The sequence below is a fragment of the Peromyscus leucopus genome, chromosome 9 (assembly GCF_004664715.2).
Source record: "Peromyscus leucopus breed LL Stock chromosome 9, UCI_PerLeu_2.1, whole genome shotgun sequence".
NCBI classification, from domain to species: domain Eukaryota; kingdom Metazoa; phylum Chordata; class Mammalia; order Rodentia; family Cricetidae; genus Peromyscus; species Peromyscus leucopus.
In genome coordinates this window covers 62,579,895-62,604,958 of record NC_051070.1, presented here as the reverse complement: position 1 = coordinate 62,604,958, position 25,064 = coordinate 62,579,895, and the positions used below count along the sequence as shown (strand labels likewise).

General features: G+C 45.0%; 1 protein-coding gene across 1 annotated transcript in view; it reads left to right on the top strand.

Moving 5' to 3' along the window:
• LOC114693826 (mitochondrial intermediate peptidase) overlaps positions 1 to 25,064 on the top strand; it is a 134,715-nt gene that overhangs the window by 76,455 nt on the left and 33,196 nt on the right. Inside the window, exon 17 of the mRNA XM_028870362.2 lies at positions 24,038 to 24,159. Within this exon, the coding sequence (XP_028726195.1) occupies positions 24,038 to 24,159 (122 nt within the window). The remainder of the gene's footprint in view (positions 1 to 24,037; positions 24,160 to 25,064) is intronic.

The window sequence follows — 25,064 nt, the reverse complement described above, 5'->3', positions numbered from 1 at the left end:
ACCTCTTCCCTGGGGTTATCGCCCACATTCATGTCAGTCATCATCTGTATTGCAGATTGAACCTAGCGGTAGGCAGGTGCCAGCCATGGTATTGTATGCTCAGCACTCTTTATACCTGGGCTCAGATGCCCAGGCTGATCGTGAATTCATCCTGTAGCCCAGGCAGGCCTTGATCTCGCAATCTGCATGCTTCTGCCTCCTGAATAGCTGGAAGACCCAGTTAAGACTTGGCTTCTTTGTTTTGTTGTTTAATGTCTGTGGCTTATTTAGATTTGCACAAATATTACTACTTAGTAGATTTTCCTACTTAGAAACATATACATTTTTGTCTGTCTGTTCATTTATTAAGCCTATAAAAGAATTTCATAAAAGCAAAGAATAAGAAAAGCCAAGACACCCCTCCTTGGAATTCCTTTGTGCAACACCCATCAGAGAGAAGTGCTGGGAAGGAAGAAACAGCACTCACTATTTGCAGCACTCACTATTTTAACTGCTGCAGTTAAAATAAAGTAGACATAAGCATGTTGTTAAAATTAGTAAGAGGGACAAACTACATTTTTACACACACGATGTGTTAAGATTAATTCTATCTCTAGTTATGACCAACTGAAAAGAATTTTAACTGTCCATTAGAATAGCAAAAAAAAGTATATATTAAAGGTATTTTTAATGCCTGCATTATCTTTCTATAGGGAATGATAAAAGCTGGCTTGCATGTAAGTAACATTTAACTTAACAGCTGACTTACCCAAGTAAGATTTACTATCCCCAAGATGTCACATTTTCTCCACATCATCTAAATGTCTCATGTGGCATCATTCTACGTGCTTGTGTACTTGAGTCTAACAATCTACAATACACGTTTATAGGGATGGGCAGTGGTCCAGGAATAGTCAGAAAGTTTCATTTTTAAACATACATTTATTTATTGAGTGTGTGGGTATGTTATGTATGTGTGTGCATGTGTGTGCCATGGTATGTATATGGTGATCAGAGGGCAGCTTTCAGGAGTCAGTTGTCCTCTTCACCATGTGGGTCCTGGGGATCAAATGTAGGTTGTCAGCAAGCACCTCCATCTGCTGAACCATCTCACTGCTGTGAAGTGTTAGGCTTGTCCACTCAGGATCCAGATGCAGCTCTAGGGGGTAGGGAGTATAGTTGAGTGGTGGAAGGCCCTGGGTCTGATCCCAGCACTACAGAGCAAACCACAAAGAACAGCTGTAGGGATTCACAAAGTAACCCTGGCTAGGGGATAGATGTGTGACCGTGGAGCTCAACAAGGAATCATAAAACAGACTCAACATGCCTGGATTCCAGTTACTGTGCATAGAAGAACCGTGAAGTCCATGGCTTATAAAACAGTACCCATACCACATACAAAAGATCCAGAAATTAGATCTGTCTCACACTGTACATAAAACATTTGAGTAAGTTGGAGCCCAAATGTAGGAAGTATGGATGCAAAAGGATGTCATTCCCACAGCATTTTTATTTTCATAGAATTGAACACCTTATATACAATTCAAAGGCGTTAAATGTAAAACAGAAAACTGATAAATTTTACTACATTTAAATTGAAAGATAAAATAGTAAGTTTAATATAAAGTAAGCCAATCTACTCTTAACAAAATGGAAAACTAAAATGTAGAAGTAGATATTTCCATGCTCCCCACCCCCCACCCCCACCCCCCGCCTTTTTACTGTAAAAAGCACAAAGTTTGACATGCTAGAAAAGATGTATTTTTAAAACACTTTGAAAGGACACAAGACACAAGTATGTAGTAAACCACATGAAACGACCTCCATATTGACCAAGAGATGCTGACTAAAACCATGTCCTGTTACCATTTTAGTCTTGTCAGTTTGGTAAAAAGTGTGTCAGACAAGTTGGGAAGGCCGTGGCATCACAGGACTGTGACGCTATGGTGGGATGCAGAGTGGTTCCCCCTTTGGAGAGAGTTAGACGTTGTCCACTAACACTGGATGTGGGCACTCCTGTGGCCAGCATTCATCTCTTCCATTCATCACAGGCAACATACTGTGTTTTCCCTGCTAGGCATTCTCTCAGTTCCAGGAGCTAAAAACAGGAAAGTTTATAACAGGTTGTGAATGTTTTTGAAGAAGGCTTGAATCTGGAAGATTCTGTGAAAAGCCCAGGTTATTGTCAGCAGGGAAGTGAAAAGCACTATACAGAAGGGGACATTAGGGATGGAGTTGCTGAACTCAGCAGGCATAAGCTGCAGTCAAAATAAGCGAGTTTCTTAAGAATCAAACCAAGTAGAACTTTGGTACAAAGTTCACAGCCATGTAAAACCGAGCACCGTGGCTGACCACATTCACAGCCATGGACTGTAAAGGGAATCCAGGAGTCACACCCAATGCAGTAGTGCACCACTCTGGCTAAGGAACCGTGCACACTGCAGCAGTGCTTATGGATTAAATTGGTGGGGGGGGGATGGGGGGGGTCGGTCATTCCACTTTATTAATCAAAATCTATTCTTGATATTCAGGAAAATCTTAAAAATTACTGAAAGGTCATTTTGTTTCCACTGTATGGGTTAAAGATAAAGAGTATGTTTTGAGACACCCATTCTTATTTCTAGGAATTGTTTGTCTTAAATAGTTTCATTCCATGAAATGAAACAGTAAGAAAAGAAAAATAAAATTTGAATGATAACCTAGAGAATATTTGCAGTGCTTACAGAATCTATACAAAATCTGGATTCTTATAATGTGGTCTCAGCCTTTAGGCAATGATCACAGCTGTATCTTACAGCATTCTTTGTGTGTGTTACTCTTCTTGGGAATAAAATGTCTCAGCCATCTTTGGGAGATATTACATACCAGCTTCAAAGCCCAGATCTCTCTCGTGAGACCCTCCAGAAGCAACAATGCACAGAACAGGGTCCACCTGCCAGAGAGGTCTTCACGGATCATTGTCTGCCTAGCTAGCCCTTAGTATGATGTGCTTGGCAAAGTGAACTCATGTAACTATAACTGTTTACATTACTGTAACTGTCTTTGTTCCTCGTGAAATATGGGTGCTGACTTACAAGTGAGTAAGTAGCCTTATTGTGTCAGCATTGCATTCATATTTATAAGAGTGCTAAACCTCTGTGCAAAACAGAAAGTTCATTTGTGCTTGACTTGTTTTTCTGTGTAGCAGTTTGATGCTGGGAATCCAAAAGGTTAGAGAGTGATTTTAAGTCATAGTCCCATGGGCTGATTTTCTGTTGTTTTCCATCTCTTAATGGGTGGTGTTTTGTTGCTTTTTTAAAAAAAAAGATGTTTTTATTTTAAAATCCTGTGTGTATGTGTCGTGATGTGAGTGTAGGGACCATCAGAGTCTGGAAGAAGGTTTCAGACCCCCTGGAGCTGCAGTAAGGAGTAGGTGTTAGCAGCCCTTTTCAAGGGCAATACACACTCCTAACCCCTGACCATGTCTCCACGTCCTTGTCTATTTTAGTCACCAAGGCTCTCCTAAGGCTTTTCTGTTTCAAAGTGGTAGTGCATTTCTTCTATTTTACCCCAGATGGTAAACAGCGTTACAGCTTGACAGGTCTAGGATTCTAGATTTGTGTCTTTGTTGCTGTTGTGTTTTGAGACAGGGCAGGCTGGCCTGGAGCTCATGCACACCTGCCTCAGCCTCCCAAAAGACCAAGATTCCATGTGTGTGCCGTCTACCACACTGACTGGGTCTGTGTTTCTGCATTCTCACTTGCTCTGAAATAGATGAGGGACATCAGATCAGGTCTAGGAGAGTTTGGGAGAGCTGCTCTAACTGTCCCTCTCAGTTGGCCTAGTGAGTGTTTTCAGGTATAGACCATGAACCATGTCTCCCATGTGCGAAGGTATGTAGGCGTTGGTTGGAGTTGGTGCTTTGAAGTGCTTTGTTGAACTGTGGGAAGTAAAGCGGTGTTTCTGGTACAGCTCTTCTTGGAGCAGCTGTGCTCCTGAAAAAAAGAGGTGACTTTTTGGTTTGCAAGAGGTGTCTGCAGGCTTCCACATCCTTGTCCAAGCAAGAGTGGCCCAGTCTCTCCCTGCTGTGCCTGCAAGTGTCACTGAGGCCAGCATTCCCTGAGTAGAACTGAAACAAAACAAGTGGGAAAGGGAGGCTGGCCGGACCGGAGAGCATGCCGGGAGCCTGCTCAGCTCTGGTGACGAAAGGGGGGGCTCTAATGGCACGGCTTTGTCACCCTGGCCATCAGCCAGGGAAAGCTGGAGTCGGGGAGGAATGACTTCTTCATGTAGCACAGGAATGTGATGTTTGATGCCACGTGACTACAGACTGTCTAGGTGTTGGGTCACCGTATGTGTGTCCCGGGACAGAGGTCAAAACATGAGCTCTGTGGATTGGGGAGTTAGCACCTGGGGATCTACAAGAAGCTCTGGGTGACCATGCTGGGGAGCTGAGGGCAGAAGATAGACTGATGATACTGCTGGTGGGCAGGAGTGTCTGTCAGAGGGACACTAGCCCAGGCAACAGGATTGGACATGACCTTCTCATGGGGACAGCCGTTTCTCAAGTATCAGCAAAACCCCTAATTTTAAACATACTATTTTCCTTTATACTTCTACTCCTACAATCCCAGCAGAATAATGTTCTGCTCTTTATTATGCTAGGGTTACATTGGCTAGATGGTGGCTTGAAAATTGTTTATGGAGTGCTTGCTTTGAAATGTGGTCTCCGATTCCCAAGGAGAACATAATAAATGAAGGCTCACCATACGATTTTTGTGTGATCCGAAGGCTTCCCACGTTGGAATTGCTTGATTTGGGGAGCAGATTCCTAAACTGACATTTCTGTGGCTACGATTGTGTGTTCCAGGGAAAGTAGCTACTCGCTTGCCAGTTGGGAGGTGACAAGCAGAAGTGCTGACAGGAGATGCATAGCTGCTGTGCACATTCCACGTGTGTGTGCCCCAGAGTGTCATCCCACAGCCTCCTGAGCCGAGGGCCACCAGGGACGGGGAGTGTGAAGGACTTGTGAGACGGCCGGGACATGCTATGTAGCCTAGGCTGGTCTGGGACTCACAGACCTGCCTCAGAGTTTTGAATGTGAGGCTTAGTGGACATGGACCACCATAATAACCCACTCTGAGATTTTTTCCTGTTTACTTGACAGTTTTTATAGTTTTTTTGTTGAATTATTTGTGTAAAGCATGAGAATACTATACCTTGGTATATGCTATAGAGAGAACTAGATGAAAATGGACATTGATTCATTTAAGCATATTAAAATTACCCTCTAGTTTTAGTTCTAAATATATAAAGCTTTTCACGGGCAATTTCACAAGTGAATGAATGAAGTTAATGGTGCTGGGACTGGAACCCAGGGCATCCACATGTAGGTGAGCGCTCTGCCATGAGCCCCACCCCAGCCCCGATGTCACTGTTCAGTTCCAATATTAATATGAACTGCCATCACTGCTTAGTGGACTTAGCAGCAGGCAACACTGGGCTCTTTCTGTTTTAGTTTTTATTTTAAATTATAGGTGAAGCATGACTGTAAGGAATAGTTATTACTGAAATCATCTCTACCATCTAGATTGAAGGGTCTTTGGATTTTTTATACTAACGGTTTTTAAAATAAGGTGGTGAGTCCTCGGGGGAGGACTTGTCCTGGAGGAGGTGGGAATGGAGGGTGGGCTGGGGGTAAGGGGAGGGCATGGGAGGGGGGAGAATATGGGAACCCATGGCTGATATGTAGAACTGAATGGTATTGTAAAATAAAAAATATATATCACAAAAAAAAGAAAAGAAAAAAAAAACATTAAAAAAAAAAAAATAAGGTGGTGAGAGAGCCCCTGACCACACGAGGTCTCCGTGTGGTGTCTGAAGCCCGCTTCCCGCCTGTGCTGCTCTCAGGTTGCACATGTGTGTGAAATAGATTTAGCTGGCCATGGTGACTCGACCTGTAATCCTAGCACTTGGACAGCTGAGGCAGGAGCATTTCTGTGAGTGAGAGGCCAGCTTGGACTCAGAGTGACTCTCTTTTTCCTCCTTTGTCTGTCTGTCTGTCTGTCTGTCTGTCTGTCTGTCTCTGTGTGTGTGTGTGCGCGCGCGCGTGCGTGCGCATGCACGCACGCACAACTGTGAGAGAAGTCAAATATCTGCTCTCCTCTTGGGACTAGTCAATCAAAATTCTGTTTCAAAACACTTTCTTGGGACAGTTCTGTCTCCTCCCACCCCTTTTTTCCAGCTCCCCTGCAAATGGCCAGTCTCAGTGGGGTGAAGGTCTTGCTTGGGTAGAACTACCTCTGAATATCTGATGTCGCTAAGCAAGTGTTAAGAGTAAAGAACACCATGCTCACTTGTCTTTGCTTTCTTTATCTTCAATCCAGAGCCGTCTGGGGCATATCTAGAAACACCTAAGTGGTTAATGGTGTGTTAAATTCCTTTCCTCTTTGGCTACATAAACAACTGAGAGCTTGTTTACCTTGCTTGACATGCTAGATTTACTATGGCTTTAGAACTAAAACACACACATGTTGTAAACTGGAACACTAAGCTCACGTTTGACTCATTTTCTAAAAACTTCTATGGCTTCAGCTTGTGGGAGAAGTGCAACTCTAGATCCCACCCATTTAAAACACGCAGTTGTCTGGATTGTTTTTATAATAGTCCTGTGAGCCAAGTCACCAGTGTTCATTTTAGTCTTGGTTTCTGTGAGTAGTGCTGCCCCCCTTTTGGCCTGTAATTTGCTACAGCTTGGATATAATGAACTGTCCTCGAGAATATTAGAAGCTTTGTGCTTTGAGCGATGCTCAGAGAGCTTATGTGTCTCTATTTCTGGCAGCCTTTATTCTGGTGACTTCAAAGTCAACCACAGTATCAGCCACAGGGATGTGCATAGAACACAGGGCATCCATTGCTTATGCAGAAATAGGCATTCAGAGGGGCTCCTGCAAATGCCTAAGGACCTCTGGGCCTTCCTCAGAGCCTGTAAGCTGCCTGCTTGGCATAGTAAGAAGGGCTCGGACTGAGTGCTCTAACTGGGCATTTTAATGGCATTTGGGGAAGGTAAGATGTGCCCTTGATTAAGAGTTCATAAGCTGGGAAAGGCCCCCACAGCATGAAGTCTGTCGTTCTGAGAGCAGCCTGGGTGAGAGTGGGACAGTTTCTGTATGTCAGATACAAAGTCCTCAGCTCTGCAGCTCTTAGTGACGCCTTCCCACTGCTCTTCCTATTTTCCTCCCATTCTGGTGACGATATGCTGGCTGCCCTAATGAGCAGGTGTACACACAGCAGTAGGGACACCTTCCCTTACAGCCCCCTGCATGATCCTCCTGAGCTGGAGTTTTTGCATGTTCCTCTCACCCAAGGTTCATCCAGCAGTGCACAATAAGTGTGACTCAGTGGTTCTCAGCCTTCCTAATGCTGCCATCCTTTAGTACAGTTAGTTCTTCATGCTGTGGTGACCCCAACTATAAAGTTATTTTCATTGCTACTTCATAACTGTAATTTTGCTACTGTTACGAATCATCATGTAAATATCTGATATGTAGGACATCTGATATTCGACCCCTGTGAAAGTGTCTTCCGACCCCCAAAGGGATCTCGACCCACATATTAAGAACTACTGCCCTAACTGTAACTATTCAGATGTCTATCAGTAATGGAAATATATCAAGTGTGGTATACCAGAAAGGTGTATGCTAGAGCAACCAACAGGTTCCTGTGAGTTCTTCTTCTGTCTCTGGTGAGCATAAGCCTTTGTTTCTGTTAGCTGTTGGCCAACACTGTTGCAGAGTGATTCTCCGAGTTCCTTGTCTCCAGCAATGTGGAGATGTTCGTTAGTTCTGCATCGTCCCCAGTATTCGATATTGTCAGCTCTTCTGATTCCAGCCTCTCTAGAGGCTGAGTGCGGTCTCACGGTGGTTGTCACTGGATACAGGCAGTTTGTCTGTCTTCTGGATGACAGATTCGGACCTGGGAGAGACCGTTGAGAGTGGTGATGAGGGATAAGAGGTCGTGCTGAGGTAGAGAGGACTGGGGGGTGGTTAAGACCACAGGCTCATGGGAGATCAAGGGTCTTAGCAGCACCGAGAGAAGTGGCTCAGGACGTTAGGGATCCCTGCCGAGCGCCTACCTCACGTTGGAGCAGGGGCTGGTGGAGAGATGAGGTCAGAGTGCATGGAGTGAGGTTGAGCCGGGCCCGGGACCTTTCATTCTGCAGACACAGGGAGTCAGAAAGGGGGCCATAGAAATGACAGAAGCCAGGTGTGCATCCAGCTCTGTGTTGAGTGTCCCAAACTGGAGCTGTGTTACAGGGACCCACAAAATGAGGATTGAATGGCTGACTTGAGACGTCACAGGCAGTGTTCTATAAATATGCACTAGTGTTGGACTGGGGTTCTCTCATTTGTACTCGTTTACTTTCCCAAAACAAAGATAACAGAATAAAAACATCTCTCATAAGATAGTGGGCAAAGCATGGGCCAGTAATGAAAGACAGATATGTGTCATGTATTTATTATTAAGTTAATTGTATATACTTTGTAAACAATATACAGTTACATATAATTGTTCTTCAAATATGTGAGAATTTATCAGTTTCCCTCGCACTCAGAATGGACAAGGAGATCAACAGGAGCGCTGCTCTTGTGCATCAGATAGTACCCACTTTGTGCAATAGTAACAGAGTACCAGCTTTGATACACCACACTGGACACTTGTATTTGCTCATAAATGCATCCACAGGTTTGGCGGGAAAGATCAGTAACCCAAAGAGGTTATATACCTTCCTAACCCAGTAGTTACTTGGGGGGATTCATGCTGAAGAAAGAACTGTAAAATAAAAACAAATGAAACTGTAGACTCAAGCCTCATGTAGAAGAACAAATTGGAAAGGATACATTGGGGCCATCCTGGCTGTCCTTGGGCCTGTTTGATGACAGTGCTGCTCACTTCTCTCTAGCATGGGGTACAGTTTCACCCCTTGTCCCTTGAAGCTGTGGTCGTGTAACTGTTCTGAGTAGTGATGTGTGAGCAGAAGTGATACAGAGCATCACCTCGGCAGTGGCCCAGAGAGCTACCATCTTGCCCATGTGTCCTCCCCTTTGCCCGTTCTAGATACTGGGAGAAGAGCAGCTGCTGATTGGAGCAAACATTTTGTGGTTTATGTTGTTGGGTCCTGACTTGACATAGCCTGACTAATGGTCCATATGATGAAACGAGATGCTGCAGCTGGAGCTGCACTTAGCTAGACTGCTTGTGGGTTTGCAGACCCTGGGCTCAGGCCCGAAACGGCTCAGGCCAGAGCGCATGGCTGGACTTTAGCTTTTAGCTTTTTTTTCTTTCTTCTCCTGGTAGGTAGTAGGTGCTTTCTCTCTCTCTCTCTCTCTCTCTCTCTCTCTCTCTCTCTCTCTCTCTCTCTCTCTCTCTCTCTCTCTCCCTCCCTCCCTCCCTCCTCTTCCTCCTCCTCCTCATCATTGTAACTAGATGCCATTGGCAGTGTGTAATGTTTTACATATACATAGTGTATGCACTCACATGTGTGCAGGTGTATGCGCCAATTCGTATGTGTAGAGACCAGAAGGAACACTGGGTGTCCTGCTCTGTCTCTACATTATTTCTTTGAGACAGTCTCTCAGTGAACTGGCCTAGCAGCCAGCCAGCCCCCCACCCTGTCAGTGCCCTCCTCCCTGCAGTGTTGGGGTCACACCCATGCCCAGCTGTTAATGTGGTGCTGTGGATTTGAACTCAGATCCTTGTACTTACACGACACACACTCTTAGTTGCTGAGCCTCCTCCTCAGTCCATCTCCACTGATTTGTTAGGACAGGATCTCTTAGTGAACCCCTCCTGTGAAGCTCACCAGGCACCTGAACCAGCTGGCTGGCAAGCCCCAGGAGCCTCGTTTCTCTGCCTCTGTGCTACTGGGTTTATAGGCACATGCCACTCCACCTGACTCTTTCCCTGGGAACTCAGAGTCTGAATTTAGATCCTCATGCTGCTTAACAAGTCCTTTATTGGCTGAGCCATCTCCTCGGCCCCTTGCTTTTTTATTTGTTTTTTAATGTAATATCCCATTTTCTCACTAATGAGCATATAGTCCCCATAAACTCAGAAAGGTAAGAACACCTATACCCTTCCCAGTTTGTTCCCTGTCCGCCCTGCTATTAGAGGGGAACAACTCTTTGAAGTGGCCTTTGTCACAGGGTTCAGCTTGTTTTAGTTCTGGATGTAGCATGCACAGCCCTGGAGCTGGGGCCTTGGGGTGTTGCTCTTGTCCTCTTCCTGAAAGAGCCTGGAAGTTCTCCTGCTGCAGAAAAGCCTTGTTCTGGGTGACAGTGTCCTCTGTAGCGATAAGTACACATTACTAGCTACTGTGCAGAAGTGCCCTGCTGGAGGCATTAAAGACAGGTATTTGGTTTGGATTAAACGTACAGAAATTAACAAATGCGAGTGACTGAAGCCCTGGCCACAGGAGGATGGTATTGGAGGTGAGGCCTGGAGGGCTTGCTTCTTAGGTCATGAGCTGGAGCACTTTTGAAGGCCCAGGTATCTTCGAAGTGGTTGAGCTTCCTCCTCCTCTGCAGTTGCCATGTGAAGACAAGCATCCATCAGCCAGGTGCAAAACTTCATGCACACCACCAGCAACTGAAGCCTGGTGTCCCAAGGTTCTCCAGGAAGCAGTGCCAGTGTGTCGGTTTGCCCCGGCAGCCGGGGCCCCTAAGATGTAAAGCTCAGATTAGTTTTTCACACAGTTCTGAGTAACTTCACACCGACATCAGGCCCACCATGTTACTGTTTTGTATGGAGTGGAACACGTACCTGCTCACCAAAGCTGTGGCCTTCTCTTCCCCACTGTGGTTTCCCAGGCCCTGCCTTTCTGTGGGGTCAGTGTTTTACTTCAGCTCAAATCCTGTCCCAGAACCCCATTCTCTTGGCTCTAACCTTTGTTCAAGGCTTGGACTCACTTTTATATTCTAGAAGACCTGCAGGTGATCCATGTGTGCACATTACTGCTTTAACCTTTGTTTTCAGAACAGGACGGCTGGGTAAAGTGCACACTACTCGTATTCCACATTGCCCAGTTCTCGTGCAGAGTTTTCCCTTGCAGGCCCTAGTTACTGACTTTAGTTTTCAACAGTACTGTAACTTAGGGCTTTTTGCCTGATGCCTTTTATTACGATTAAAACCAACATCCTTCCCTGTGTTCCCAGTCTTTATAGAAAAGGGCAAGACGAGTCTTAGCAGTTCTCAGTTTCCCATATTTATATTGGTTGTCTTTTTCCTACTGGTTTTATAGGAACATTAATATCTTATCCTTTTTATAAATATTTTTCACATATATTGACTCAGCTTCCTCCATAATTCTCTTAATATTTGAAAAACTTTATTTTTGTTGGATTGATTTTTTTTGTGTCTTGTTCTAGTAAGAGCTATCAGAGTTTTCTTATGGTTCTCTATCATGCTTGAAAAATACTTCTTGGCATTGCACAACTCTGTCTGAAAAACAAAATAAAGACTTCCTTTTTAGTTGTTGTTATTATTGGTGTGTGTGGTTTTGTGTGTGTGTGTGTGCGCGCGCGTGCGCGCGCGTGCGCGCGTGCGTGCTTATAGAGGCCATAAAGGAGGTGGTGGATTGGTTTCCTGGAGCTAGAGTTGCAGGCAGTTGTAAGCAGCCTAATGTGGGTGCTGAGAAACTTGGTCCTCTAGCCTGTTAAGTACTGCTAACTGCTGAGCCATCTCTCAGCCGGAAGACTTCTTAATGGACATGATTGGCCCATGCTTTCCTCTGATACTCCACTTACTCTCAGGTCTGGATGTGAGGAGCTTTGGTCTGAGATTTGGAGCAGCTCTAGTTCCCTCTCCCTGGTTTGCCAATCCCTCATCCTCCCGTACGCAGAGGTCGTCTTTGTCAGCACTTGGTGGATTTTTTTTGTCTACACCAGGGTTTATTCTGTTTCTGAGCTTGCTATGTATGTCGGAGGTTCTTGCCTGGATTGCACAACCATGTGTGCAAGTTGTGTTTGAAGGTCATTTTTAGTGCAGCTGCCTTGGTTCTACTGTTCTGGCCACCTGCCTAGTCCTCTCACATTGTCAAGCATTCACCATGTTCTTAGATGTCGCTCAGGGCATCTATTTATTTGTTTATCTATTTACTTTCTCTTTCTTTGAACTAGGTCTTGCTAAGTAATATTTTTGTTGTCTTTTCTAAGGTTTGCATATTTCCAATTGTGCTAGATTGGTGCAAATGACTTAAACTTTCAAAATAAGACTTAAATAATAATGAAAAAAGATGATCATCCTTATTACATTTATGGTTTTAATGGGATGTTTCTTGTTTTACCTACAATTTGGAAGAGTAGTGGCTATATTTGAGGGAAGAGAAGATTCCAAGTGTAGAGTGGTTTGTTCTAATGTCAAAGACAGGAGTGAAGAAGGGATGTGTGATTGTCAGCTTGTCAGGATCTAGGAGACGAACCTCTGCACATATCTGTGAGGGAGTTTCTAGGTTGGGTTAATTTAGGAAAAAGAGCCACCCTAAATGTGGGTAGTACCATCTTATAGGCTAAGGTCCTGGATTGCGTATAAAGAAAAGAGCTGACCAGTGGAGTTTATCTCTCTGCTTCCTGACTGTGATGGTGGCCATTGCTTCAACACTCCTGCTGCCCTGCCTTTCCCACTGTGCCCAACTGCACCCCCAAACTGTGAGTCACAATAAACCTTTCTTCCCTTGAGTGTTTTCATGCAGCTAATAGAACAGGAAATCAGTGTGATGCTGACAGAGTCTAAACAGTGCAGACAGATGTTGAACAGTGTCGCTCTAGGTAGTAGAATGATTGAGGTACGGGTTGAGAGGGGCATTTAAATGATCGAAATAGTGTGGGGAAAACAGATTAATCAGTTGCTCACAGAGTGGGTCAGAAAGTAGACTAACTCCAGTGGGGATCTCACTGTGTGTTCAGCCTGTTCAGCCTGTTGTCCTCAGGGATTTATTTGATAGTGGTCTCTGCTTTTCAAGAGTAGCCACTTGCCAGGCCACCAGAGGTCCCCATTGCAGTGCCCATCTAGTTGTTTAAGTGGCTATATGGCAGGTCTTTGTCCTTCTCATGGCATTCTGTGACCATGTGCTAGAGTAACTGACCTCAGACAGAGCTCCACTTGTGAGGTGTGTGGTGGTTGATGAGAGGCGCACTGGAGTGGCCGCTTGCTTACTTCCCCACACTGTCTTCAGAGCCTGACTTAGCACTGGTGCAGTCTTTCTTTTCACATGGGTATGTTTTTCTGTCTCCAGGAAGCTTTGAAATAGTTTTTGATTTATGGGGAGTGAAAAGTGAACCGAACTTTTTTGGAACATGTAGAAACACTCAGACACTTAAAAGCCAGAATGAAATAGCATTTGAAATGATTTATATAATTGTAGCAGAAACTTTTTTCCACTTACCCAAAGTGCAGTCTAAATACTTTCACATCACTGAGTCCTTTAAATGGAAGCAAGGTCTGTCTATAAATCAAGCGTAGTTTACATTCTCGAAGCCACTTCTTCTAGCTCATTTTCCCTCTTGAAATGTAGTATATCCTCCGAGCAGTTGAGCCAGTCATGTATTGAGTTGAGTAAAGATAGAAGCACAGGGAGGAGTTTGGAGAGCAGAGTGCAGCTCCAGGTGTAGTTCAGAGGGTCACAGCAGTGACGGCAAGTGGACAGCACTGGATGCTGTTGAACCAGCTCCGGTGCGTCTAGCTGTTCGGCTGAGAGCTGCGTCTGACTGAGGAGCGGCCAGTCACTGCAGCTCAGTGATCTCAAACGGACCTTTCTCACAGGTCCGCAGAATCCTTATGCTTGAGCCAGACTATCTTTTTGGTTTTTTGAGACAAGATTTCTCTCTGGCTGTCCTCGAACTCACAGAGATCCACCTGCTCTGCCTCCCAGGTGCTGGAATTAAAGGCGTGCGCCACCACACCTGGCATTCCAGATTATCTTCCAGTAATTTCTCACTTGAGATAACGTGCTAGCACCATGTTCCTCTCACCCAGCTTCTCCCATAGTGATACTCCTCACAGCCATGGGGTGTTGTCAAAGGAAGAGGCCCAGTCTTGCTGTGGTATTGCCAGCTCAGTAGTCCACATTAGTTCATCATGACAACTTGTGAAATTTACTGTTTTTGTTTCTAGGATGGTACAGCTGAGAGTGTAAAACTAACTTAAAAAGTGAATATGATTTTGTTGTGTTTAGGTAAGAGTCAAATTGCATGCACCTAGGAGCAATAGAGTGGGGGTCGGCAGGGACTTGGAATGCCATGGAAAGTCTGCATCCATTGGGGTGTTAGGAAGTACAGGTGCTGGTGCAGGGAGCCATGGAGGCCCTTTCCCGTGGGCTGCTTGTGATGGCTGTGAGAGCACTCATTTCAGTTTGCTGCTTCCTGGTGCTCTCTTCAGTCCTCTTCCTCTCTCTCCCTTGGTAGCATTATTTTTCTTATTTCAGCGTTTTGACCAAATGCTGAAGCTAAAGTGCCATAGATCAAAAGTCACATTGACTCTGGACTCAGAGTCTCTGTGCCCTCTGGACCCTCTGGACTCAGAGTCTCTGTGCCCTCTGGACCCTCTGGACTCAGAGTCTCTGTGCCCTCTGGACTCTGGACTCAGAGTCTCTGGACCCTCTGGACTCTGGACTCAGAGTCTCTGTGACCTCTGGACTCAGAGTCTCTGGACCCTCTGGACTCAGAGTCTCTGTGCCCTCTGAACTCTGGACTCAGAGTCTCTGGACCCTCTGGACTCTGTACCCTTTTCTCTCTCTTTCTTTCAGAGCTGGGCATGACCTCCTGTATTGTTTTCACAAACAATTTTTAAAATTATCATCACTAATATAAAATGACCTGCCATTTGAAAAATTGTGTGTTAACTGTCTTGGCCTGTGATTTTGTTTCTTGAGTAAGTCATTAAACATTTCTCAGACAGACCAGTTTTAGACCTGAATTACTTAGGAACCCTAACCACATCTCATGCTGAGTCTCAGCCTGTCTGTTTCCCTCGTGTGTCTTCTGTCCTTTGACAGACATTGCCAGGACATGTGACTGGAAATGATGGGATGTGGTGTTGAGAACTCTGGCATGGGAGGGCAGTGCAGGTACTCACGGAGTCAGAAATGACATTTCATCTGAGCATAATTATTTCTAACTCAGATCTTACCCTACATTACCATGGTGCATATTTTTATATATAAAGACTTACGTAAAACAGAGTAGAGAACTCAATTTAGTAGCTAAAACTAAATATTGCTAGAAGAAGGAAGACATGGGTCTACATAGTCTTCACCTTGGATTACACAGTAGTTTCTAGATTGACACCAGCAAGCAACCAGAGAGCACAGATAATTTGAACTCATTGATACTTTAGAAATGATACTCAAAAGGCATTCCCATGAAGGTGAAATGACAGCACACAGGGAATAGGATGTGTGTCTGATGAAGACTGTACAAAGAACTCTGACAACAGTTAAGAAGCAAATAACCCACTTTTTAAAATGAGCAAAGGCTTTCAAGAGCTGCTTCTCCAAGGAAGATAATAGAATGCCAATAAATACATAACACTCAAGGTCATTAGTTAAGAAAATTCAAATCTAAGACCCAACAGAGGTATCCTTCCTCTGTGCATTAGTTAGCTCGTAAGTTAGTTGATGTCATTGGAATACCAGGCCTGACATAAACAATTCACAAAGAAAGGTTTGCTTTGCCTCTGTTTCAGAGGGCTTCTGTCTATGGGCTGGCTCCATTGTTTCTGAACTGTGGTAAGACCAAACATGATGGTACAGAAGGTGTGTAGAGCAAAGCAGCCTACCTCGTGACAGACGGGCTGGAGACAAGGGACGTCTTTACAGGGCACACTGCCAGTGGCCTACTTTCTCCAACCGGGCCTCATATCCCGTACTTCTCATCACCTCCCAGTAATGTCCTCCTGATGTGACCCCCCAGGGCTTCATCTGTGAATTAGGTTAGAATCATCAGGAGCCATCACTTCCCTGAAGTCCATCAGCTGACTTCCAGTATGTGAGCCTATGAGAGACATTCAGATTCGTGCCATACAGGATGGAAGTGGGGGAGTGTTGATGTGGTTAAGGAGAAATTAGAGCTCTCCTCCCTGCCAGTGGGAGTGTAGAATGTGTAACAGCTTTGTCAAACAGTCTGGCAGTTCCTCAAAAAGTAAACAAGCCAGATGACCCAGCAATTCCATTCCTAGGTAGAGTGTTGTTGTGTGTATTGGTTTTTCTCAAAAGAATCAAAAATAATGTGGCCACCCCAAATTTTGCATGTTTTCATAGCAACATTATCCATGGTATCCAAAAGTTGGAAGCAATCCAGATATCCATTAAGAATGTGCATGGGTAAATTTAAGTGCTACATGTATCTACACAATGGAATATTAGTCTATCATGAAAATAATGAAGCATGGGAAATCCTTGAAAATACTATATTCATTAAGAGAAGGCAGGCACAAAAGACCATGTTGTGATCGATTAGGAAAAGATCTATCTAGACGAAGTTAATTCTTTTGAGTCAGAAAATAGTTCAGAGACTATTCAGTTTTTAGAGACTAAAGGAGGAAGAATGGATAAGACTGCCTGCTAATGGATGTAGGGTCTCTCAGTGATTGATGACATGCTTTTAATTTGAGAGTGAGAGTGTGTGAATCACAGAATTATACACTCTAAAATGAATTACAGGGTATATGACTTTCATCTCAGTTAAAAGTCAGTGCTGATGGACAATGTACAGAGAGTAAGAAACTTTGAAACACTCAGTCTTAAATGGGAGGTCTCCCTCAAATCCCTCGGGTTCAGGGAACTACGCTGAAAAGGAGGAAAGAGCCTTATCTTAACAGCTAAGGGGATGGATGACATCAAGGAAACAAGGCCTTCTAGACTTAACAGAACTGACACACACACATATGAACAAACTGAGGTTTTGACAGCATGCACAGGGCTTGCACAGACCCAAGCCAGTGGAGTCCGAGCGAGCACCGAGAGTGGAAGTAGACACAAGCCCCCATCCCTAACCCAGAAGCTAGCTCCAACTGATAACTGCTCACGAAGGAAAAAATAGTTTTAGTTTGCTCTAAATGTGAGTCCACATTTAAGGTAGGCTCCATGCCCAGCAGTAGATGGCTAACACAAAATGTACTCAATAGTAATTTTGAAGGTTTTTCCTCTCACGGTGTTTTGTCTGGCATTTTTTTAACCTGTAGATCTTTTGCTTACATAGTATGGTCTCTGATTTTGTTTTGTGGGTTTTCTGTCTGCAAGTGTGTTTCAGTAGCTGTATTTCTTGTGCTTTTTCTTTGGTACTTATTATTTTAGATGCCTGTTTGTATTTTAATGAGAGAAAGAAAGGATGTGGATTTGGGTGGGTTGGGAAGTGGAGAGGATCTGGGAGGAGTTGGGGGAGGGGAAACCACAATCAGAACATATTGTATGAAAAAAAAAATCTATTTTCAATTAAAAAAATCACGGTCACTAAGCAGGTATGGATCAGCTTTGAAGCCAGGTGCTCTTCCTGTTTCTGATGCTGTAATATGCTACTTTGACTATGCCCTTGACTAGAAATAGGGAGTTGAGTGCTACATTGAAGGAATAAATAACTTGATGATGAAGTGGCCAAGGCCTGAAAGCGAGCTGTGCCACTTACGATCTTGTGCTGTGTTCTTAATCTCTACAACAATCTATTTTCCCTTATTGATAAAATTCAGACAGTAAAACAGCAAAAATGGGGGAATAAAAAGTCAGTGTTGACATAATACTTAGAGCAGAGGACTCTCAAGGGTCGTACTTGACGGCCTTAATTTACTCCCATGAATGACACCAATTGCTGCAGAAGTCAGAGATACTGTACTTCCAAGGGGTGTTCTTCTTAGTGTTACGTAGAATAAGTTTGGAAGGAAATGGAAGGCTGTCAGTTCATGTCATGCCCATCTCACTTGCTGACCTTTGGGAGATTTTATCTGGAGCGTCTGCATTTAAGCATAACAGAAAACACCCCAGCGTTCGTAGACGGCTCCCACATGGAGCCGAGCACACCAGCCGAGCATTGTAATCCTGCTGCTGCTCTCAGGCACATTGCTGTATGTGTGTATTGATTCCAGTTAACAGTACTGGTCCCCTCGTCTCTTTAAAAATTCCAGTAACGTGCTGTTGGGCATTACTTCAGGCGCTTCTTATATTTCAGCCACAATTATAACAGTTTCTACTTTTGTGGGAAAGGGGTTGTACAGGCCATTACTTCAGGAATTTTGGACATTCTTCAGAGGAGACAGTCAGGGAGGATTGATGACGCGATGATAGAAAGCAGGCAGCCCTGGTAATTTCAGTGGCTCAGTCGCGTGTTTCATTTCTGGCAGCCCTGCCGTGCAGGATGCAGGTAGTAACAGGATCTGCAGATGACAGACTGTCGCCGCCCTGGGCGATACTTGAGAATGCGCAGTTAATAAACTTCTGGAATGCCTTCTTAGGATGACAGGTGGAGGCAATGGCTATACCGTTCCAGGGATGAAGGTGTTTTTATCATCCAGTGAACTCGGTTCCATCACCAGGGCACATGATTCTCAGAGAACTGTGCTCCTGGTTGCATGCAGCTAGCTTGGTCCTCAGCAGTACTGTATAGTGGTTGCTTAAGTTCAGATGACTTGGAGGCTCTTTCGCCAGGATACCTAGATAGTAAGTCTAGAAAGCTGTGGGTTCCCAGCTATTCATTTTATAATTAATAAGAAGTCTCTGCGTGGCTATTCGGGGGCTGGCTATCCAAAGATAGTCTGTGTATAGAACAGCTCTATGAGGCAGTGTGATGCTATCATATCTGCAAGGGAAGATTTAGGAAGGACATTCCATGTAACAGAGTCATCACTGTGACATCCAGCACCATTGCCAAATTCTGTCAGCTGAAACAAGGAACAAAGTCTGTTCATGAGGGATTGATGGACAGATGGAACCGTCTGTGATTGTGCCCAGCGTGACTGTATTTAGTCACTGCATATTACAATGTGAAATTCTTCAGTTTGGGAACTATTGTGTCATGAGTTTTGGAAAAATGTCAGAAAATCTTTTTTATTACTTTTAAAAGAGAAAGTGAGAAAGAGTGTGTGTGTGTGTGTGTGTGTGTGTGTGTTGGCACTCGTATGCCACAGCACACACATAGAGGTCAGAGGATAACTTGCAGAAGTCAGTTTTTCCACCGTGATGGTCCCATAGGTTGAAAATCAGGTTGTCAGGCTTGGTATCAGGCACCTTTACTCACTTGAGCCATCTTGCCAGCTCCAATTTTATTTTATTTTTTTTTAGACAAGATCTTTTTTGTCTAGAGTTCAAGGCCACCCTCAGCTATTTACAAGAGCCTGTCTCAGTAAAACAAAAGCAAGCAAGCAAACAAAAACCAAAACCAACAACAAAACTTTACAGCTAACAAGTTATGTGGGTCCAATTTGTTTTTTGCACCATAGCATCCTCTTGTCTGTAATAGGAATTTAATGATTCCAGGGTTGTTCATCCGGGTCCGAGTCCACTCTTGCATAACATTGACTATCACTGAAGTTCAAGAAGCCTATTGTGTCTAGCCAGTTACCATCAAATTCCTGCTGTGCTCCTGCAGGATTGTGTGACTCCAGACCTGGACACAGCAAGTGCTGGCACACACCAGAAGCCCTCATGCAGCCTGGGATGCTCCAGGGATAGGTTATCTTATGCTCTAGTTTAGGTTACACATTCACATATATATCTGGAAATGAAATGATGTGTGCCCTATTTGATAGTAAATGAAGAGAGATGATGAGTTCCATTATTCAGTATTTATCACTTGGTTAACGGGTGCTGGCTGCACAAGTTCCAAGTTCAAAGGGGACGATAGTAAATAACCGTGATGGCTTTTGTTCCTAGAAGGCTGTAGAGTCAGAGAAGGGTAAATACAGGTCTCCTCGACTCCGCTCTGTAAGTTCTACTGCAGGTCGCAGTGTCCGTGCTTTCCTGCATTGCCTCACCAGCAGCTGGGATCCTGGGTCATCTAACCCACAGAGTTAGAGTCATCTGGGGCCAGTGTGACAGTCACAAGTCCGTGTCACTGGCTCTGCAATACTGTTAGTGCTGTGTGTTTTGGAAACAGTGATGAATACCTCTTAGGAGGAAGATTTAAAGGGGAAATGAGGCCTCACTCCAGAGCACTGCAGCCCCATTCCAAAAAGAAGAATGTCTTTCACTTTTTCAGATGAAAGACTGAAATGGAAACAAGAACTTAATAGTAGGTTGAATTAGCAGGAATCTAGTAATTGTGTTCAAACAGTGGAATTGCAGGTCTTATCCATGAGCTTACAAACCTCTGATGAAAGGTGTCAGGTAGGCATAATTTCTTTGTATGTCTTGAGGTAAAAAGGGCTTAGAACTAAACTCAAGGCTGTAATTAGAGATGGAGACAGCAGCAAGGCTGACTCCACAGTGCAGGTGGCTGCCCCCATGGCCCTGACGTGTGTGTGTGTGTGTGTGTGTGTGTGTGTGTGTGTGTGTGTGTGTCCCTGTCCCTCCTTTTCTGAAAGGTCTTGTTTTTATTGTGAGGTTTATATGGGGCTCACCTGAGGTGAAACTAAGGCACCTGACATTTCTTAGCTCAGTCAGGTTGTTATTGAAGTGTGTCTTGCTCTCGAGCTAGAACACAACAGTACTCAGCAACTCAGCAGGCATCTACACTATGCACCTGCCCTGCTCCGGGACTGTGACACTAGTTCTGCAGGTCACTAGGAAGACAGAAGACAAAGCCCCATGGCCCCTGTGCCTCTGGTTCTGTGAGAACCATGTAGAGCTGTGTCTTGGTGAAGAGTCACCACTGAAGCAGCAAGCCACGTTCTGCCAAAGGTCTCACCACAGCCACATTGCTCTCTGAGACACTCCTAAGTGTAGATAAGATTCCAGCATACCATAAAAGCATGAAGTGTCCCCTCCCCAACTAAGGCGGACAATGCAGAACTCTGTGTGCATTTTAAATGAATTCCAGAGGACCACCCTTTTGGTAGATTATAGCTGGTCAAAGTCAGCTGTACTGAAATTTGACCACAGATGGGCCTGGGCTCCTTGGCTTGCTTTTAAAAACCACTGTAGGGGTAGAGAAGATGGTGTAGTCAGTAAAGTAGTTGCTGTGTGAGTGTGAGGATTCACACCCACCTAAAAAGCTCACGTGACAGTACGTGTCTGTCATCCCAGTGATGGGGAAGTAGTGACAGGAGGATCCAGCAGTCTACTCGGCAAGCTCTAGGCCAGTGAGAGACTCTGCCTCAAAAATTGCAACTGCAGAAGACAGCAGATGTTGACTTCTGGACTTTAGACAGACAGACAGACAGACACACACACACACACAGAGAGACACACACACACACACACACACACTCACACTCACACTCACCCCACTTTGTCTGAACAAGGCCCATAGTCAGGCTTCCCCCATTTGCCTCCCTGCTACAAGGGGCTTAAGTGGCAGGAGGCTGAGGGACTGTGTTTCTAGTGCTTTTCCCAGCAGTAGTGTGGCCTCCCATCAGACTCCGGCAGCCCCCCTTCAGAGTGGTGGTTCTTGTTACTTGCTGTTGTAAGGACTACACCTGTGCCTGGGGGAGGAAGTGGCCTGTGCAAGGTAGAGCAGGCCTGATCACTGTGACAGCGACCCAGATGGCAGCAAGTGCACTTGCGTAGTCTGAGTAGTGGTCAGGAGGCATCAGAGCTCCTATTCCAACTGGCTGTGTGCCTCGTTGCTGGATGCTGCCCACAAGGATGGCCCCACAGGGCATCCTGCCAGGGAGGCACCAGGCAAGGCCCTCTCCTCAGGCATGGCCCACACAGTGGCTACCTTATCTCTGATCGGATCTTTTTGTGGAAAGTGGAGAGTAGACATTGAGGATTATGTCCCAGGCTGGTTGGGATACTTCTGCATATCTCCCCGTGACAGCACCTTGTCCATTCCAGGCAGAGTAATTACCTCAAAAAATGTGTGCAATTGTATAACTAGCACATGACCTTGGCTTTAAAATTGTGATCTAGGCATTGGGGTTCAGAATGTCCTGAGACTTGCCATACCTCTGTGATAAAGGGACCATCTTTCAGACATTTTGGTTTCTTTATGTATTAACTAGAATTTACTTGTCTAGTTCATAGCAAACTACAAAGTTGCAAGAATTACAGATTACTTATACTTTATTTTTCAGGGGATATAAGACTTGTTAAAGAATTATTCTACAAGAAAAAAAAAGGCTTCATTTAAAAAAGTATTTTAGGTCACATAAAATATGTGCTTGAAGAAAGTATAAAATTGTGTCAGAAAGCCAGGTGGGGGGGGCTGGTGGCGCACGCCTTTAATCCCAGCAGTCAGGAGGTGGAGGCAGGCAGATCTCTGTGAGGCCAGCCAGGTCTACAGAGTGAGTTCCAGGACAGCCAGGGCTACACAGAGAAACCCTGGCTTAAAAAAAAAAAAGTGTCAGAAAACTGAAGCCCCAAGTGTGCCCTTGTGGGACAATACTCACACCCACTTCTGTTGGCTAGAAATGCTTTTTAGAGAGCTCAGGTGCCTGCTCTGAACTACCCTCACGGTGGGTGTGCATTCCATGGTGTGGGTAGAAAAGAAGTCTCCATGTGTTAGTCTTTCCCAAAAGGATCCATGAAGTCTGTCTTAAAATAGCTGCTTGTCTGCCCTCGAGCAGATGCCCCACAGACATCCCTCTTTCAGATGCCCGTGACTGGGCTGGCCGCTGCTCCTCTGTTGACCCTCCTGCTGCTCTCACTGAGCTGTCCCCTCCGACCTTCTGCTAGATACACCCCATGGTGACAAACTGCATGCAGAATAACGATCCGCTGCTTCATCCTACTCAGGACTAGCAGATAAGCTGCTCCTGAGAAGGCAGGACCCAAAGCTTTCTTCTGCATTCTGAGAGGCTGCAGTGTCGGACTACCTTGGATTTGTAACCTTGTCTTTTCTGAAAGAAAACCATGTCCCACTCTTCAGTTCTCTTTATGTAGCCTAGAGCCCTTAATTCTCTCCTTTCCCCGCCTACTCTGTGCCTTTTAGCTTCGTCATAAAATGATATGGAATGCCATAAAGTAACATAATAAAAATATGGGAACATTTAGCTTTTGGAACCTCCCCCTCAGAAGTGAGGTCACACAGCAAATTGTGGCCACAGTCAGATAATTAAGAAGTCAACTCATGACATTGTCTTCTTTCTAGGTCATCATATGAAATAAAATGTAATCAGTAATTAAAATCAGTGAAAAGAAATTAACCAAAAGAATGTAACCAAACCGTAAAACATATTTTTTTATGCTAACGGTTGTTTTCACCTGAGGCCAAGTTGTTTTCAAGTATGCATTCATCACTGAGGCTGTCAGAACAAAGACTTCCAGACTGGTTGTCTAAACAACAGAAGTGTATTAGCAGTGGCAGACTCCTTGAGGCTGAAAGCCAGGATGTCAGCTTATCTTTTTCTGAGGCCATGCCCTTGTACTGCAAATGGAACCTTCTCTGTCCTTGTGATCTGTTATCTGTGTACATGTCTGTAGGGTCTTTGTCCAGATGTCCTTTTCTGAGGACACCAGCTTCATTTTCACTTCTTTACCTCTTTAAGGGACCAGTCTCCAAGTACAGCCACATTTTGGGCTGGAGAAACTAGCTCAGTGATTAAGAGAACATGTTCTTGCAGAGAATCCAGATTTGATTCCCAACACTTACATGGTGGCTTACAACCATTTGTAACTCCAGTTCCTGGGGATCTGATGCCCTCTTCTAAACTCCGTGGGTACCAGGCATGCATGTGGGGCACATACATGCAGGAAAAACACTCACACATAAAATTAAATAAATCTTAAAAAATTTCAGATACAGCCACATTCTGAGGTTTGGGCTTATAATTTCAGTCTGTTCATACACAAGTGAACCCATGATAGTCTAAAGATATGACACTGTTGATATTGTGAATGACATGACTCTGGGGTGGGACATTTAAACTTTGTATATATGCTGCATTGCATCCTCTCAGATGCTGTTCTCAGCTCCTGTGTTGGGTTTCTGTTTGGCAGGCCTGGCAGCTGAGGTTCAGCCACCTCGTGGGATATGGTGCCAAATATTACTCATACCTGATGTCCAGGGCTGTAGCATCCATGGTCTGGAAGGAGTGCTTCCTACAGGATCCTTTTAACAGGTAACAAGAGTGGGGGCAATTTATGAAACTTCCTCTCCTTAATCCCTAAGATGCAGCACACACACACACACACACACACACACACACACTGCATCCACTGTCAGCTGCTTAGAACTTTGTGGTCCTGGCAGTGGGTGGGAACACTGTGACCAGTCTCTTATTGGGCCTGTCCCTCCAATGAGCCCTTCTGCCTCCTGATGTGACCATGAACTTTCCCTCACTCTGCGGCTCTGAGGCCTTCTGTGGGACTTGCCTGGTATCCTTGGATGGAGAGAGGACCCTGTGTGAGGCCCCCCAGCCTCTGCCCAGAGCAGTCTTGGACTGCCTTCCATGCAGCCCATGCTTCCTAGTGCGTTCCCAAGCTTTCTTGCCAAAGCCTGGGTGACTGGAGTTCCAGGTCTAGGGACACCCTTATTTCTCCCTCCTGTCCACCACAAAACTTGTCCTTCTTCCTCGGCTGGAGCAGCACTGGCCTAGGCCATTAACACCCAGTTTGTTTCTGGAATTGGACTTACTTCCTGCTTTGAAGACCTTCTTTCTCTGGTGAAATTGTCCATATAGAAAGTGAGCGGTCCCGAGGAGGGGCCTGCTTTCCTGTTCTCCTTGACTCAGGTCCTTTCCTGGCGGCCACTCATTGCCCCTTGAGCAGCACAGGTGCCTCAGTACCCCACCCCACATCACTGTTGCCTGACCTCTGAGGGGCCCCGTGAAGCCTTGCCCCATCTGTCCTTCATTAGGATGACCAGTGGTTTAGACCAACACTCACCCTTTTGATACAATTTTTAAGACGTGACTTTTTGGGCCACTCTCAGGAATACGATATCATAGATTAGCAGCAAATGTACCCCTTGTAGTGACTATTTAAAGGTGGGAGGGACATCAAGTCCACTCCTTCCCAGAACAGT